Below are 19,220 nucleotides of genomic sequence, written 5' to 3'. Positions count from 1 at the left end.
TAGTGTGTTTTAATATTAGCGATGGTTATGTATTTGTGTTCAAAAGAGTTATAATACCACAGATTGAGTTTTTGGTTGGGTCAACACGTTTGTTTGTTCTGAAAGCCACACTGCTGGTTTAATGTAAATGCCTTTTTATTGTTTTGTTTATAAAATTAAGGATTTATTGTTAATTTGCGCCATAAATAAGATTGTTATATTAGTGTATTTTAGCATATTTTGTTGGTTTGTGTTTGTTGCTTTCAGTTTCATCTCTTTGTAAACAAACTCGTTATAGGATGTCATATTTTAAGTTTTCTTTTAATTTTATCTATTCATTAGCACCAGTCTTATGATTATTTAAGTTGTATACATTAGTTCTTTCATGAGTGAATGAAGTTCAATATTAGTCTTTTGTTTTTGAGGATCTATGTTTATAATGTTGCAGCATGTGTTTATTAATGTGTTTATAGGGCTGCATGATAGTAGAAAAATTTAACTTTGCGATATTATCTATTTCTGTGATATAAATACAATTTAGTGTTTTAATTTTTAGCGATGTTTATGCATTTGTGTTTTAAAAAAAGTGTTATAATACTTCTGATTGAGTCTGTGATTTACATAACACATTTGTTTATGTTCTGATAGCCACATTGCTGCTTTTAATGTAAAACACTTTTTATTGTTATGTTTATAAAATTAAGGATTTATTGTTTATTTGTGCCATGTATAAGTTGTATTAGTGTATTTTAGCATATTTTGTTGGTTTGTGATTGTCGTTTTCAGTTTAATCCCTTTGTAAACAAACTCTCATTGGGGTGTCATATATAGTTTTATCTATTCATTAACACCAAGTGGATGATTATTCAGTTTGTTAACATTAGTTCTTTCATGAGTGAATTCAATATTAGTCTTTAGTTTTTGAGGATCTATGTTTATGATGTCGTAGCATATGTTTGTTAATGTGCTTGTATAATAGGGCAGCACGACATTTGAAAAATTTTTACTTTGCGAAATTTTCTATTTCTGCGATATAAATTAAATTGAATGTGTTTAGATATTAGCGATGGTTATGAATTTGTGCTATAAAGTGTTATCATACCTAGGATTTAGTTTGTGATTGACGTTACACGTTTGTTTATGTTCTGACGGCCCCATTGTTGCTTTTAACATAAATACGTTTATTGTTTGTTTATAAAATCGAGGATTTGTTTATTTGCGCTTTAAATAGGTTTATTGTTTTAGTGCAAGTATTTTTAGCATGTTTTGTTGGTTTGTGTTTAGGTCGCTTTCAGTTTCATCTCTTTGTAAACAAACTCTAATTGAGATGTCATATTTAGTTTTATCTGTTCATTAACAGCAGTCTTGTATGATTAATTTTGTTAATATTAGTTCTTTCATGAGTGAATTAAATTCAATATTAATCTCGTTTATGAGGATTTATGTTTATGATGTTGCAGCATGTGTTTATTAATGTGCTTATATTAAAGGGCTGCACGATATTAGAAAGATCAGATATTGCAATATTATGTATTTCTGCGATATAAATTCCTACGGAAAATAACAGCTTAAACCAGGCATGGGATGTTAGCTTTTCAAGGTATACCACGATTTTGAAAAGTCAGTGTTTTAAAACCGCCAAATTTTTCTGCTACGTTCCTACTGTTCATATAAGATTTTAGTTCTTATGACAACAGTTTCCCCAGCAAAAATATATTTAAAGATACCATTTTAAATTGTAAAGAAATCAGTGTTTTTGAAACTAATGAAAGCTGGTTCGAGCCTCAGCTGGGTCAGTTGGCGTTTCTGTGTGGAGTTTGCATGTTCTCCCTGCGTTTGCGTTGGTTTCCTCCGGGTGCTCCGGTTTCCCCCACAGTCCAAAGACATGCGGTACAGGTGAACTGGGTAGGCTAAATTGTCCGTATTAGTGTATGAGTGTGAATGAGTGCGTGTGAATGTTTCCCAGAGATGGGTTGCGGTTGGAAGGGCATCTGCTGTGTAAAAAACATGCTAGATAAGTTGCCGGTTATTCTGCTGTGGCGACCCTGGATTAATAAAGGGACTAAGCTGAAAAGAAAATGAATGAATGAATAATTTTTAATAATATATATAATATTAAACTATACAATCCTAACTCACTATATTGCAGATCTTTTGAAGTGGCTATTGCGGATGTGCACATTGTAATATTGATGCTGAAATGATATATTGTGCAGCACTTTCATTTTGTGAAGAAATTTCCCTGTTTGTTTTTTTTTTAAGGGCTTGTTCACCCCCAAAAATCATGTTTTACCTTTTACCTTCTTGAATTTCTTTCTTCCGTTAAACACAAAATAAGGTATTTTGAAAAATGTCAGGAATAAGCGTTGACTTCCATTATATTTGTTTGTCCTAAGTCAATGGTTACAGGTTTTCATCATCCTTCAAAACATCTTCTTTAGTGTTTAACAGAAGAAAAACTCATAAAAGGTTAAAAACGGATAAAGAGTGAGTAAATGATAACATTCAACATCTTAAATGTACTTTGAGTTGCTTTGGCTTTTAATAATAGCATAATGATCACATTAGTTGTGTAAATAGGCAGGTTATTCATCAAGTTATTATGCAGCAGCAATCCTGTGATCTTAATTACCCCAGATCGGCTTTCGAACCGCACTTGCAGCAGGTGGTGGGGAATTTAAAACGAAAGTATTTCACATAAACCAAAAGTGGACAGGCTGTATGAATTTCAGCAGTCCCTATCCTGCTCTGAGCTTGTGTTGCTTTATCGTGTTACTGTTGGGAAATGTGTGTTACTTAGCCCAGCGCGTCCATACCACAGGCTGGGAGGGGTGTGCCTCGTTCAGTGTTGGGACGTGCACGCACCACACATACCCCATGATGTTTCGTGTTATATCTTGAACAGAAAGACATGCGTTTGAAGTTCAGCGAAGGCATCATTATCGCTGCTGGCTGTTAGTTTGTTATATAATGATCATGCCACTTAACTCAAACTTGAATTGTTAGAGCTCAGACTAAAATGGTTAGACGAGTAGAAACGGATCAGTCGTAGAGCATTTTGGTCTTGGGAGGATTGTGGTTCCTCCCTCTTTAGCCTGGCACGGGTTGTATTTGACTCATGCCGTTCCTGTTCGCAGCCAGGACTGAGATAAAGGGCCAGTACTCTGTTTCCTATCCAGAGGTGTGAGATTTTGATATGTGATATGTGGTGTGTCTTTATATTCTTGAGTTTTGCTGGGGATAGGAACCAGTTAGTTCCTGGGCTAGTAGAGACGGGCATTTTAAGGCATGAGTTTTAGTTTTTTGTACAAATATCTTTAATTTCTTAAATCAAGAAGCATTTTTTGGACGAGCAAAAATATTGTTTTGATTTCAGAAACAGTAAGTGATCATTAAGGGCTAGCACACCCAAAAATGAAACATTTCCTCTACACACTACAACTTAAATTCTCTTATTTTGAGTTTTTGCTTTGTTTCTAGTCTAAATATCTACACTTTTTTTTTAAATCAAGAAGCATTTTAGACAAGCAAAAATATTGTTTTGATTTCAGAAACAATGAGTGAACATTAAAGTGATAGCACACCCAAGAATGAAAAGAATCCTTAACACACTGCAACAAAAAGTTCTCTTTTTTGAGTTTTTGTTTTGTTTCTAGTCCAAATATCTACACATTTTAAAATCAAGAATCATTTTCTAGACAAGCAAAAATATTATTTTGATTTCAGAAACATTAAGTCAGCAATAAAGGGATAGCACACCCCACAAATTAAATGAATCCTCAACACACTGCAACAAAAATGATTCTCTTATTTTGAGTTTTGCTTTGTTTCTAGCCCAAAAGTCTACACATTATAACACCAAGAAGCATTTTCTATACAAGCAAAAATATTGTTTTGATTTCAGAAACATTAAGTCAGCAATAAAGCAGGTAGCACCCCCCAAAATAAAAAAAACACACTGCAGCAAAAATTATTCTCTTATTTTAGTTTTTGCTGTGATTCTAGTCCAAATATCTACACATTCTTAAATCAAGAAGCATTTTCTGGTCAAGCAAAAAACGTTTGTTTTCAGAAACATTGAGTGAACATTTAAAGGGATAGCACACCCAAAAATTAAACATTTCCTTAACATACTGCAACAAAAATTCTCTTATTTTGAATTTTTGCTTCGTTTCTAGTCCAAATATATACACATTTTTAAATCAAGATTCATTTTCTAGACAAGCAATAATATTGTTTTGATTTCAGAAACATTAAGTCAGCATTAAAGGAATGACACACCCCAAAAATTAAATTAATCCTCAACACACTGCAACAAAAATGATTCTCTTATTTTGAATTTTTGCTATGTTTCTAGTCCAAATATCTACAAATTCTTAAACCAATAAAAAAGAATATTGTTTTGATTTCAGAAACAATAAGTCAACATTTAAAGTGATAGTACACCCAAAAAAAAACATTTACTCACAACACTGCAAAAAAATGCCTTTCTTTGAATTTTTATTTTGTTTCAAGCCCAAATATCTACAAACTCTTAAATCCAGAAGCATAGTAAAAAATATTTCAGAAACAGTGAGTCAACATTAAAGGGATAGCACACCCCAAAATGAAAACACTGCAACAAACATTATTCTCTTATTTTGAGTTTTTGCTTTGTAGTCCAAATATCTACACATTTTAAAATTAAGAAGCATTTTCTGGACAAGCAAAAAATATTGTTTTGATTTCAGAAACAGTAAGTGGTTATTTAAGGGATAGTACACCCAAAAATGTAAATTTACACACTTTACAGACCCTCAATTGGTATAAAATCTTAACAGTTTCAACACAAAAGGAGATATTTTAAAGAAAGCTGTAACTGTTGACTTCCACAGTAGGAAAAACAAATAGCATGGTAGTCAATGGTTACAGGTTTCCAACATTTTTTTGAATATCTTCTTTTGTGTTCAACGGAAGAAAGAGACTCAAGCACATTTTTAGCAAGTGAAGTCCTGTGAACAAGTAAATAATGACAGAATTTTCAGTTTTGGGTGAACTATGCCTTTAAGTTTTTCCATAAAACAAGCTAAATAATCTAAATTAACTTGTTTTTGGATTGAAGTAAGATTATTTTACTTTGCCCACTATAAATGTATATAAAAATTCAACATCATTTTGTCATGTATGCACATTTTTGATGTGCATACATGACAATTTTTTGATGTGCATACATGACAATTTTTGATGTGCATGACGACTATTTTTGGCAAACATTAAATTATTGCAAGTATTTCTGTCAACCTGTTTAATGATTTATTGTTTAAGAACTGCTTTTGACATGTATACAGTAGTCAACATCTGAAATGGATCAAAACAAGATATTCATAATAATCCTAAAACAAGAATAGGTGTTATTAAATAGTTTTTAGGACAGCTTTTAAAAGGCTTTGATCCACTTCAAACTTTGACTATATCCACTCCTGCAGACATATTACTAGACACAAGTAAAAAAAAAAAAATTGATTCTGATCCTAAATGTTCATTATTGGTCTGATGGGAACATTTGGCAGATGTTTTTAAGCATTTTAAGTATTTTTTTTTTCTGCTTCTTGAACAGTTTTACATGTGGCTGCCTGCCACTTTTTAAATTATTTTGCTAGTGTTTTCCTTTTGGTTAATGTTCAATGACTTGGTTGCTTTAATTATTTACTTTAATAATTAGCCTTTTTATGGATTTTATGTATATAAAACGTGTTTCTTTTTTTGTCAGGCATAAATTTTGATTTATATAAAAGCAAGTGGCCTTTAGAAATCAGTTGTTCACTATGTATTTGCCTTATTGTTAGGAGTTATTCGTTATCAGTTGCAGTCAAAAATTCCATATTAGTCTTTCCCTAACTGCAATCTTATCGTATGGGTCTATATAAAGCTGTGCAGATAAATGTCTGTTGTTTTCTCTTGTGTTTTCCTCACAGCACCAGCAGACATTACTGAACCAGCTGAGGGAAGTTACTGGAACTACAGATGTTCAACTGTTACAGCAGGCACTGCAGGTCAGCTATCAGTTTCAGGAACTCCATATCTAGCATAATCTGTCTTGTAGGCTTTGTTTGCAGCTGATTTGGTAGATAGATTAATAAGTTATGATAATGAAAGGTGTTTACACATCTCTGTTTATCCGCAGGTCAGTAATGGTGACCTAGTGGAGGCTGTTGCCTTTCTCACTGAGAAGAACGCCAAGGTCCCGCAGCAAGATGAAGCCACCTATTACCAGACGGCCCAAATCACCAACGACAGATACATCAGCGTGGGCAGCCAGGCTGACACAAGTACGTATTTAAATCTCTGAACAATGATTGGCCAGAATCCAGAGGGAAGGTTATACTGCTCTGCGATGCAGGACAATCAAATGTTGTGACGCGAAGAAGCAGCTGTGAAAGGTGTTCCGGCAACTTCTGAGCTACTTTGACAGTGTTTGTTTTTTATTTTAATAAGTGGGATTTGAGGATTGATTTATTAATGTGAGCTAATACAGGCAAAAAAATGTATCCTTTTGTTTTTTTCTTGTGTTTTATTTCAGTCTGATGCAGTGATGGGTGTACAAAGTAACTAGTTACTTTAATTAAATTACTTATTCACTTAAAAAGTAAAGTAGGGGATTACTTTTCAGTTTTGGGTAATTTAATTGCAGTTACTTGTATTTTACTTGCCCTAAATACAGAAAATACACTCACTGACCACTTTATTAGGTTCACCTTACTAGTACCGGGTTGTACCCTCTTTTGCCTTCAGAACTGCTTTAATCCTTCTTGGCATAGGTCTGATGACTGGAGGCAAGTTGAATACAGTGAACTCATTGTCATGTTCAAGAAACCAGTCTGAGATTATTTGCGCTTTATGATATGACTTGTGTTATCCTGCTGGAAGTAGCCATCAGAAGATGGGAACACTGTGGTCATAAGGGGATGGACATGGTCAGCAACAATACTCGGGTAGGCGGTGGAGTTAACACGATGCTTAATTGGCACTAATGAGCCCAAAATGTGCCAAGATATTATCCCCCACACCATCACACCACCACCAGCCTGAACTGTTAATACAAGGCAGGATGGATCCATGCTTTCATGTTGTTGAAGCCAAATTCGGACCCGACCATCTGAATGTCGCAGCAGAAATCCAGACTCATCAGACCAGGCCATTTTTTTTCCATTCTTCTATTGTCCAATTTTGGTGAGCCTGTGTGATTTGTACCTTCAGTTTCCTGTTCTTAGCTAACCAGCGTGGCACACGATGTGGTCTTCTGCTGCTTTAGCCCATCTGCCATCTGGTTGGATGGGTTGTGCATTCAGAGATGCTTTTCTGCAGACCTTGGTTGTAACGAGTTGTTGAGTTACTGTTGCCTTTCTATCAGGTCTGAAACCAGTCTGGCCATTTTCTTCTGACCTCTGACATCAACAAGTCATTTGCATTTCTCTGTAAACCCTATAGATGGTTGTGCCTGAAAATCCCAGTAGATCAGCAGCTTCTGAAATACTAAGACCAGCCAGTCTGGCACCAACAACCATGCCATGGTCAAAGTCACTTAAATCAGCTTTCTTCCCCATTCTGATGCTCAGTTTGAACTGCAGCAGATCGTCTTGACCACGTCTACATGCCTAAATGAGTTGAGTTGGTGCCATGTGATCGGCTGATTAGAAATTCGCATTAATGAGCAGTTGGTCTGGTATACCTAATAAAGTGGCCGGTGAGCGTATATTTAACAGTCCTATATAAAACAATTCAGAGAAGCAGAGAGAGAGATTTTTTTAGAATTATTATATTTTATTAAAGGGCACATTTGTCAAGACGACTGAACATAATTTAGAAACAATGAATTGAGAAAGAAATAGTAACAGTACATTTTATATATGAAATATGGTGTCATTTCATGATTCATTTTGTGTTTTAATACTGTTAACTTGTTGTCTTTTTATTATTACATGTCTTTGTAATAAGCTTAAAGACCCCATTTGACAGAATTAGATATATTTCTATTGTTGAGATTAACTTGCTTTAGATTTTTATGTATTTCATGTATTATTAATTGTAATACATTTAATACATACAATTGTAATACTCTCTCTTTCTCTAAAGATAATTCGTGTTTTAAGTAATATTGAGTCAAGTATTTAAATTACTTTTCAGACAAAATGAATCATTCTTAAGTAACTTACCAACACACATCTGATGTAAATACAACAATTAAAGTACACTTTAACTATTTATTTTTTGTTGCAGTTTTTTCAGTTTGTGTTGATGGATTTAAATTACAATACATGTTTTTAAAGGCTGTTTTCTCAAAATGAGTTTTTGTTCTTGCAATAAGCTGTAAATCTCCACTTTAGCAGTGCTTGCATACACTAAACTGCACAATTTTATTCATATCTCTATTCTAAAAGTGTTTGCAGAGAGAGATGTTTTTTGTCTGATCATATACGTTTTTATTCAGCAAAGATTTGATAAAAATACATTTCCAAAACCCCATCAGTAATAACATTTTGTCTTTAAAATGTCTGAAAATGAAGCAAAATTTGTTCTTTTTGTTTTGTTATAAATGTATGCATATTTAATGAAATCATGCCTCATTTGCATATTCAAGCATAATGTAAAAAAAAAAAAACCTTAATGTTTGCAATTGTTAATATAAACAGTCTACTAGGGATCTATCATGATAAATGTCAGTTCTTTTTTAATGGTATTCACCTGCAACTTCTAAACTGCAGGAGTGAATTAGCACTGCTGCGTCAAACTGGAGAATGAATATTTATGCCACACGCCCTGCTGAAACTCCTCTTCTGGTGAAGTGAGACATCATGTAACTCGCAGCAGTGGGAGTTCTGGCAGATCTTTTAGAAACACATGCACATCATCTCAGAGAGCCAGAGCTTGAAACATCCTCCCAGCTTGTTTTAAATGATGATGAAACTGCTGAGGAAATGCTGACAGGGGGAATGTTAGTTTGGCCTGCTGCCTCATGTTTTTATTCCAGCTCTCCACATGTGCTTAAGAGATATTCAGGATTTTCAGTATCACTGTGATGGTGTGTTATAACCTCTTGAGCTGCCTTATTTACATTTTCATGTTATTGATCGTAACTGATTAATAAGATTGTTCAGAATCTTAATGACAGCTTGTTCGGTTTTGTAGTTTTTCAGGAAATTTTGACGGGAAAGAAATTGACATGTTTTGTAACTTAATCATAGCATCTATATACTTATAATTGGTACATTTCATGTGTTTATTATGCAAACATCTAATGCTTTTAATATGTCAGTCAATAGTCAAGTCACGTTTATTTTTATGGGACAACTTTAAGATATGAAAACTATAATAAATTGCAATTTTTAAACTTGTTTTAAAAATTGTTTAAGAAAAATCTATTCAAATTCAAGAAGCAAACGCTGAAACAAAGAGCTCCTCATTTGAATTATGTTGCAAGTAGAATTGATGTGCATTTGATAATATATTAAAGCACAATATTAAATAGTATTATTTTAACACATCAAATGTGTTTATATAATTTGCTATGCATTTTGGGTTTCACAAACAAAATGTGATTTCACTTTATGTGATATAACTTTATAACATAAAATGGAAACTTTCTAACTTTAAACATGAGAATTTCTTTCAAAATGTAAAGCTTAACACAAAAACTGTAAACACTAACACAAACAACTATTAATTTAAAAAAATTTTTAATAACAATTGTGCCTTTGATAATATAATAAAGTGCAATAATAAATAGTAATATTATTTCTACATTTTATATATATATATATATATATATATATATATATATATATATATATATATATATATATATATATATATAAATTATATATTAAATGTACATTCAATAAAATCATGTAAATAGAACATGTATTTTTTAAATACCAAATTATGTACATTTAATTTCACATGATCTCTGTGTGTAAATATAATATAATATAATTATAATATAACATACACTGTAAAAAAAAATCCAGGGTTCCACACAATTCATACATGTTGTCCCAACAGAAATCGATTAAGTTCACTTATCAAATTTATGGAGTTTGAACAAAAAAAAATTAAGTTTTCCCCCAAAACATTTTCATTTATTTATTTTCCTTCAGCTTAGTCCTTTATTTATAAGGGGTCGCCACAGCGGAATAAGCCGCCAAGTATTCCGGCATATGTTTTATGCAGTGGATGTCCTTTCAGCTGCAACCCAGAACTAGGAAACTTCCATACACTCTCAAATTTTCACACACACTATGGACAATTTAGTTTAACCAATTCACTTATCGTGCATGTATTTGGACTGTGAGGCACTAGTATTTTTATTCTAACATAAAATATATATAAATATGCTATAAATAATCTTGTATAAAATGTACATTCAATTAAGTCATGTAAATAGAATAAAGTATAAAACTTGTATTTTTTAAATAACATATTATGTACATTTAATTTCACATGATCTCTGCGTGTAAATATAATATAAACTGTAAAAGAAAATGCTGGGTTCCACACAATTCATGTTTTCCCAGCACAAATTAATTAAGTTCAAATTCATGTGGTTTGAACAGAGAACAATTAAGCCCGTGTTTTCCCCGTGTGGACGTTGGTTTCCTCCGTGTGCTCCGATCTCCAAAGAAATGCGCTATAGGTGAACTGGGTGAGCTAAATTGGCCGTATGTGTGTGAATGAGTGTGTATGGATGTTTCCCAGTACTGGGTTGCAGCCGGAAGGACAAACGCTTTGTAAAACATATTCTGGATAAGTTGGCGGTTCATTCCTCTGTGGCGACCCCTGATTAATAAAGGGACTAATAAATGGATGAATAATAAAATATAAATGACAGACCCTTATTGTTTGCTGCTATTCCTCTTTGTTCATTTTGAATGTTGCTATTGTTTTTTCAGATGTAATTGACCTGACTGGAGATGATAAAGATGACCTCCAGCGGGCCATCGCTCTCAGTCTGGAGGAGTCAAACAGAGCCTTCAGGGAGACGGGCATCACCGATGAAGAGCAGGCCATCAGCAGGTGCCCTTTTCACATTTATCCTGGTCAATGTTATTGGTATTGTTGCCAATTTCAATATACGAAAACAGCAAGAATAAAAATCTGCACAATGTTATGCAGAGTACAAAGCACTTTAAAAATCTTTAATAATGCATCATTAGAGTGTAAAAACATATCACATAACCAGCATGGTAATTAGGGCTGTGAACATTATACAGGGTGGGCCATTTATGTGGATACACATTAATAAAATGGGAATGGTTGGGGATATTAACGTCCTGTTTGTGGCACATTTGTATATGTCAGGGGACAAACTTTTCAAGATGGGTGGTGACTATGGTGGCCATTTTGAAGTCGGCCATCTCGGATCCAACTTTTGTTTTGTCAATAGAAAGAGGGTCGTTTGACACATTAAACTGATTGGGAATTTCACAAGAAAAACAATGATGTGATTGGTTTTAACATAACTTTATTCTTTCATGAGTTATTTAAAAGTTTCTGACCACTTATAAAATGTGTTCAATGTGCTGCCCATTGTGTTGTATTGTCAATGCAACCTTCTTCTCCCACTCTTCACACACTGATAGCAACACCACGGGAGAAATGCCCGCACAGGCTTTCAGTATCCGTAGTTTCAGGTGCTGCACATCTTGTATTGACATATCAGCCAGTTATAATCTATTACTGAACCGATATCAAATCATCTGTAACTTTGTAATTCTGTATCATTTGTAATTTTGACATGCATAATGGTAAAATATAACTGATTTAGTCATGAGAGATCAGCTAGAAGTGAAGTTTTGTGTTTTGTCTCTCAGAGTCCTGGAGGCGAGCATCGCAGAGAACAAGGCCAGCCTGAAGCGAACACACACTGAAGTGTGGAGCGATTCACCAAACCCTCACGAGCGCAAGAGAATGGAGAACTGTCCTGTAGGACTGAAGAATGTGGGAAACACTTGCTGGTTCAGTGCTGTTATACAGGTCAGTGTCAGCTGTAGGAATGCATTTGCTTATCTGATCAACAAACGACAATTTCATTCATACATTTTAATTGTGTATTATTAGATGTTTTAAAGTGATTTCTTTAGTCTGGCTGATTATGGTCGTGATACAAGATTATTGTGCAAATATTTTTCTTCATTGGGTGTTCGAGTCTGTGTATTTATTTTGTAGAAAATAAAATTTTATTTTTGTATCTGAAAGGTGTTCATTCATGTTTAGAGAACTAGAAATTAGCAAATGGAAGACAATGAAAATGTATGGTAAACTAAACTACAGCAAAGAAATATTTAAGGTTTGGGGAAATTAATGTTTTTATTCTGCAAATATGAGTTACATTGTTTAAAATCAACAAACATATTTTAAGGAATACTCCACTTTTTTGGAAATAGGCTTATTGTACAGCTAGAGTTAAACATCATAGTTTTAGCATTTTTGAATCCATTCAGCTGATCTACAAGTCTGGTGGGAGCACTTTTAGCTTAGCTTAGCATAAATCATTGTGCTAAGCTAAGCTAAAAGTGAGCTAAAGCTAAAAATCCCCCCATCAGACGCGGAGATCGGCTAAATGAATTTAAACATGGTAAACCTCATCTGTTTAACTCTTAGTGACTTGTATTTCCAAAACAAAAAAATTGGATTGTTCCTTTAAAAAAAAAATTTAATTACTTTTTAAATAAATACTGTAAATAAATGTAAAACTTTTCTAACCTAAAATTATATTGTTGAAGTTTTAAAATTATATTTATGAGGGTTATGTAACCTGTATGATGGTGTAAAATTAATATTGAATGCGTTTTACTTTAAAATGCACCTATTTTACCCCTTTTACAAAATGTAAGATATGTCTTTGGGGTCTCCAGAATGTTTCAGCTCAAAATACCCATCATATCATTTAATATAGCCCCCAGAATCTACCCACTTTGGTGTCTGAATACAGTGTAGCTGTTTTGTAGCCTGTGGCTTTAAATGCTAATGAGTTGTTTCCTCCCGCTCCCCGTTCCCACGTGCGTGTCTGCTTCTTATCATGTGTAACATAAGATAAACAGCAGTCAGTGATAGAGACAGACACGGATGAAGCTGAAATACAGCTTATTAGTCAAAAATACCAAGTAAGTGTATTTCATCTATTTGTGGTGAAGTTTATTCAAGCCTTTCTGAAATGATGATTCTCACACAAATGCATTTGCAGTACACACATGTTAGAGTTTACCATGCGATCGTGGTAATTGAAGCGGTTAAGGATTAGATAGTGATTTTACTACAAACAACTTTATTAAGTCTTTATTTCAGACATACTGCTTTAAAAACATTTTAAACTTATAAAACTTATAAAAATCACAGAGAATTGGAATAAATATTTGAATCTTAATTTATTGAAACATGGCGCATGTCAATCAACTCGTTGGGTGGAGAAAACCGCACTCCTACGTCTTGTTGCGGTAGGACTCATAATTACTGGGATTTGGATCCTATTTTAACTTCAGGAAAATTAAAAAAGAAGCTTGTTGGATTTAAATCACCCCAATATACCTGTGGACACTGTACCTACACACAGTTCTTTCCAAACAGCTTACAAAAGTTGATTTTCATCGTAGGTGCCCTTTAAATCATTTTCATAAGATATTTATTTTATTAAAAAAGTCATTTTAAGTTCCTCAATTTTAAATGGGGATATTAAATGTAAAAGAAAAACAAATATCCCTTAATTTTGAAAATGTGTGTTTGAGATTCTTGATACAGCAAGAATTATTAATATCTAAAAATGACAAAGCTGTGAATTTTTTTTTTTTGTCTCTTACTTTGAGTTGCAGTATAATAAAACACAATCTTGAGGAAAAAGAAAGTTGATTTAATGCGAAATACTCGCTTGGTTTTACATTTAATTTTGCTTATTAGTCTAAATGTAGGCTATTTGCTATTACTATGCAACTTAGCACTTATGTATGTGTGTGTGTGTGTGTGTGTGTATAATTAGCAACAGCTTTGAATGTGACTTCAGCTGATTGTTTGTATCTGTTACACGATGTCAGAACATGAAGCTGAGTAATGATCTCTGAGTACTGTCACATGCTGTTTACCTCCTGTGTGTAACCCGACGCCTGTAGAAGCTGCAGCCGCTCTGACTCTCACAGCACTCACGGTTTATAGATCTGAATGAGGAGACGGCAAATGTGTGAATCTGTCACTGAACACAAGCCGTCAGTCAGTGTTGCACACAGCCATTCTGTCGTGACACTTTAACTTAGTGGCAGAAAAATGCCAAATGCCATTGTGGAAAACATATGCAGCGTTCTTGTTTTGTCTAATGTATCACCACATGTTGTGTTCATTTTCTTGATGAATGATTTTCTTTAGATTTTTTTGTCAAGGGTATTTTGTTCACTGTTGTAATTGAGATAACTAATAAATAAAATGAATCATGATCGCTTCAATACAATCAAAGCTTTAGTTAGAATTAATTCCATTTCATTAATTTTCCTTCAGTTTAATATTTTTATTCATTAGGGGTCGCCACAGCAGAATGATCCACCAACTTATCCAGCATATGTTTTACACAGTGTATGCCCTTCCAGCTGCAACTTAGTACTAGGAAACACTCATACACACTCATTCAAACACATACACTACGGCGTATTTAGTTTATTCAATTCACCTTTAGCGCATGTCTTTAGACTGTGGGGGAAACCAGAGCACCCAGAGGACACCCATGCCTACATGCGGAGAACATTTATTCGGTTTAATTTATGTAAATGAATATGTCCGTTTAAAATGAAGCTAAATGTCGCTCGGTTACTTGCTAAATGGAACTGTTACTAGAGTTTTTTGTTTAGTTTTTAGTCCAAATATCTGAAAAATCTTAAATCAAAAAGCATTTTCTAAACAAAATAAACAAACATTGTCTTAAGTGAGTTTTTCCTTAGAACAAGCAAAATAATCTGCCGATAGGGTAAGCAAAATAATGTTGTTTTCACTTTGAAATGATCACTTCTTCTTATAATTTATGCTTATTTATTTAATTTAACAGGAACAACGCTCATTAATCAGTAAATATCCCAGAGTATCCCTGCCACATTTTAAAGGTGCCATATACTGTATTGGTTTAATAAGTTAAATTGTTCTCTGATATCTACATAGTAGGTTTATGGCTTCGGTAAGTTAAAAAAAATCTCCAGGAATGTTCTGTTAAGCTCATTTATTACTCCATAAAATACTCACAGAATTAGAAGGTCCATGATTGACCATATATGGCTCGTGTCGTGAATATTAATGAGCTCTGCTCTGACGTTTTTACATACATACACGCACACGCAGCATGATGCACGCTGAACACTGACAAATATAAACCCAATCAGAGTAACGTTAACCTATTTTGTTCGCCAGATCTCTTGTGGATAAATGCTAGTTTAGGATAATTAAACTTGACAAAAGAGAGTGATAGAGATGTGTCATGTTGTATTTTGAAGCTATAGTCAAAGAAAACACAGCCAGGAATTATTAATTAATGGCCAACCGTCGACATTTTTTTCGCTTGTTATTGCACCAACCGGGGGATACCAAACAAGAGCAAAGAGGCAGAGTGTGAGCGGAGCTACAGACGCCTGCTAGCATTTTGCTTAGACAGGCTTTCCTATGGGAGAAACACTTAATACTCCATTACCTGAGACTCGTTTGTGTTTTGACCACATGTTTGGTTGTAGACTATATCAATAAAGTGTTTAGACTTTTAAAAACACTGTTGTAACACATTGAGCTTCCAAGCATTGTTCTTATAACATATTTCTACAGGAGGAAAACTCAAATTATTTCCAAACACCTAAGATATAGTCTGTGTAAGTAAATGCAAGGCTATTCAGTGTTTCCTCTAGGATTTTTTCCAGTTGTGGAGGCAGGCCTGTTTTTACACGGATCAACCAACTACCTATGACGTTATTTCAATAACAAATGTCGTGAGCGCAGTATTACAAGTCAAGACCGCATTCATGTAGTACACAATAAATGCGCTATATAAATACACATTACATTAACACGAGCATGTTAACACGAGCATCTCTTTGCTTGCGTGCAGATTTTCTCTGTTCGTGCACAAAACTTCTTGCAAACCTTTAAATAAACGCTACTGAAGTGCGATTTACTGCGATTTATTTTATAAGATTTGCTAGGAATATTTATAAATGTCTTTAATAGACCTACAGAGCGGCATTAATGCGTCCTGAAGTAAAGTGAAGTAACTCCAGAAAGATAATGTCATAATATGCAGAGCCATAGACCTTTATCTATAAAGTATACTATGGTATCATTAAAGTATATCAAGGAAACTGTTCATCATAACTGAAAGCCATGTCGTGTTTGCTGGCCTCGTGCATAACCCACCTATCAGTCAGTCAATCGGCACATAACCTTTAAGGGTTAAACAAATAGCGCACAGCACTAATACGGTTACAGAAACGTTCGCGCTGTTATAATTCACTTACCTTATATACGTTTTGGTGCGATTTATAACCCGCTATTAAAAAAACGACTGAATGTTTTAAAAGAGATGCTGCAATGTAGCCATGGCAGGATGAACTTTGGTGTGGCTCCCCGCCATGAAGGAATGAATGTAGCGGAAACCATGGCTGTTGATGAAATCCAGGCATAACACTGTATGACAACGTTTTAGATGACTGTTCTAGAGCCTACAGCTAATTAATCTGTCCGATTCTGGAGTGCATTACAGCACTCAACAAAAATATAAATGATCTTAAATAAAGCAAATACATTTATAGAGATGGTATATAAGTACTTTCACTCACCTGAGAAATGGAGGCCAAGTGAATGGTTTGTGAGCACAATTAAGTGCACACAGCATGCTATTTCATCTGTATTTGTAGGAAAAAGTTCCAAAAAGCAATTGACTGTGTAAAGCCACATAAAACAACACAAAAATACGATGTATATGCGGAGTTCAGCAGCTAATCAGACGGAATCAGCTGAGGTGAAGTGACGGCGACCAGCAAGACCTAGCTGTCACACAAGTGGCCACGCCCTTAATTATGCAGACCTAATATAACCTAATATAAAAGAAACGTATGAGTTATAAAAAAAATTCACCCCCACACAGTTGTCACGAAGGGTAATATTAGCTATATGAACCAAAATCGATCTTTATACCAGGCTGTAAACACCTTTTTCTGCTGTGAAGTTGGCCACTTTAACAGTGGGGTCAAATGGGGTCAAATTGCAGTTTCATTTACTTCACAAGGTAGAGCGGGAAGTTGCCGATTGGTTTGAACGTGCGTCATGCTGTTGTTGGCCAGTAACGCACAGTAAACAAATTGGCGCTCGCGTATACGTGTATACGTAGTAAGTGAAATGTAAGCTTAAGAATGACTAAGGGAGAAAAATTATTATTGTTGTCACTAGAAGACATTGCTCATCAAACGCAGCATGAGGCATGCATATTTATGATCTCAGAGCTTATTGACATGGCTGCTCGTCAGGTCCGGATGAATGACCCAAATTTGGCAAACATGCAAATGCTGAGGGCATGGCCCATGGGTCTCGTCACAGTTTGTTATGTCTTCTGATTGGGCCGTCGTAGACTTTAAAATGAGAATTTATTTATTTATTTATTTATTTATTTTTAATTAGAATATGCAAAAATCATACAAATACAAGAAAACGTCAACAAATAACAAATACAAAGCAACGAAACAAAAACAAAACAAAAACAACAACAATATAGTCATGTACTGGTATGTGCGTGAGTGTGTGCGTGTGAGTGTGTGTATGCATGTAAAGGTAACTTAGTGGACAGGTCAGAGTACATACATAAGGAACAATAACAGTCAATAAATGAAGCAAGTGTCACAGATATAGATAAAACATATAGAAAGAAACCAGTCAGAGGTAGGGAGTAACAACAATGCGCATTAATGTATGATAGTAAAAATGAGAGTAAAAAGAAAGAAAGGACAACAGTAATAACTGACAACAATAATAATAAATCACAAGTGCTACACCAACTACTACTACAGAAAGTTACTTATATAACAACTACTACTGCTTCTACTACAGCCACAACCACGACTACTACTACTACAATGTCTACTTATACTGATACTACTACAACGACTATGATGAGAATTTAAATGAGAACGAGGAAATGGTGCTGTCTGAGGCTCACAGTAAGCCCATTTCCATATACTGATCTTTAATTATTCTACTATACCTTGGTATACCCAGATTTTCATTATAGGGCACGTTTAAAGAAAAACTGATTTAAAGGTGCAGTATGTAAGTTTGTGGTTGAACTAGGTATTGCATTCCTGGATTAAAACACACGCAAGCGCAGGTTTCCAGCTTGAGAACCAACAGGAGTGTGCTGCTCTGTGAAAACGAGGCTTAAGACTAAAAAACTAAACCAAATTTGCTTTCAAAACAGCTACTCGGCCAAGGTTGTGTTGACATTGAAAGCTTGTGCACTGTGTTCTCAAATACTGATATTTATCTGTTTTTGTTTTTATCTCTATATTTCAGTCTCTTTTTAACCTGCTGGAGTTTCAGAGGCTGGTGTTGCATTATTCCCCTCCTGCACGGATGCAGGACCTGCCCCGCAATCAAAAGGTGAGATTGCTCCCCCCCGATCCCCATGTCCACAGTGGTTAAACACAGCTCACATGCCATAAGAGCTTCCATTTCTCACTGAGACATACTTTCAGGAGAGTGTGACCTTGCCTGACCCGGTTTGAAAGCCTCAGTTGCATGCTGTGACATTATCGCACTCTTGCAAGCAGTGATTTCTCCCTCATCCAAAGCTGGGGCTTTTTCAAGGTCCCTGTAATGTAGCTGTCACATCAGCTCTTCCACACTATATGTTAAGGAGAGGAAGAAGTGTTCGATGTCCGGCTCAGCAGGCCAGCTGATTTCTTTCTCCAGCTTCTTTCTCTGGGGGCCCTAAGCTTGTGAACGGGGTCAGCAGATATGACCGCTAATCTGAGCTTAACCTCATCCGCTGATAGAAGACCACGGAGCTCTGAATTCATCCTTTTCTCCGCCTTTATTGCTTGTTCTTTTCATCTACTGGGTCAGTAGAGAAGCTCAGGCTGGATTTTAATCTGTTATCAATTAAAAAGAGTCCTCCAGATGAAGAAAATCCAGATGATGTGATTGGTTTTTGACCCCTATATGGCATTGAGATGTGTGTAAATCTCCTACTTGAAGTCAGATAG

At 34.7% G+C, this 19,220-nt stretch overlaps 1 protein-coding gene across 45 annotated transcripts in view; it reads left to right on the top strand.

The window, feature by feature from the left end:
* usp25 (ubiquitin specific peptidase 25) overlaps window positions 1-19,220 on the top strand; it is a 73,193-nt gene that overhangs the window by 1,441 nt on the left and 52,532 nt on the right. For all 45 annotated transcript variants that reach the window (XM_087269213.1, XM_087269201.1, XM_087269178.1 and 42 more), the window contains 5 exon segments: window positions 5,934-6,011; window positions 6,143-6,287; window positions 10,905-11,028; window positions 11,826-11,988; window positions 18,529-18,615. In XM_087269213.1, coding sequence (XP_087125339.1) covers window positions 5,934-6,011; window positions 6,143-6,287; window positions 10,905-11,028; window positions 11,826-11,988; window positions 18,529-18,615 — 597 coding nt within the window.

Source organism: Danio rerio, chromosome 10 (assembly GCF_052040795.2).
Source record: "Danio rerio strain M-AB ecotype USA chromosome 10, GRCz13ab, whole genome shotgun sequence".
Taxonomy (NCBI): Eukaryota; Metazoa; Chordata; class Actinopteri; order Cypriniformes; family Danionidae; genus Danio; species Danio rerio.
Note: the sequence above shows the minus strand (reverse complement) of the source record. Positions and strands in the feature narration are given on the sequence as shown.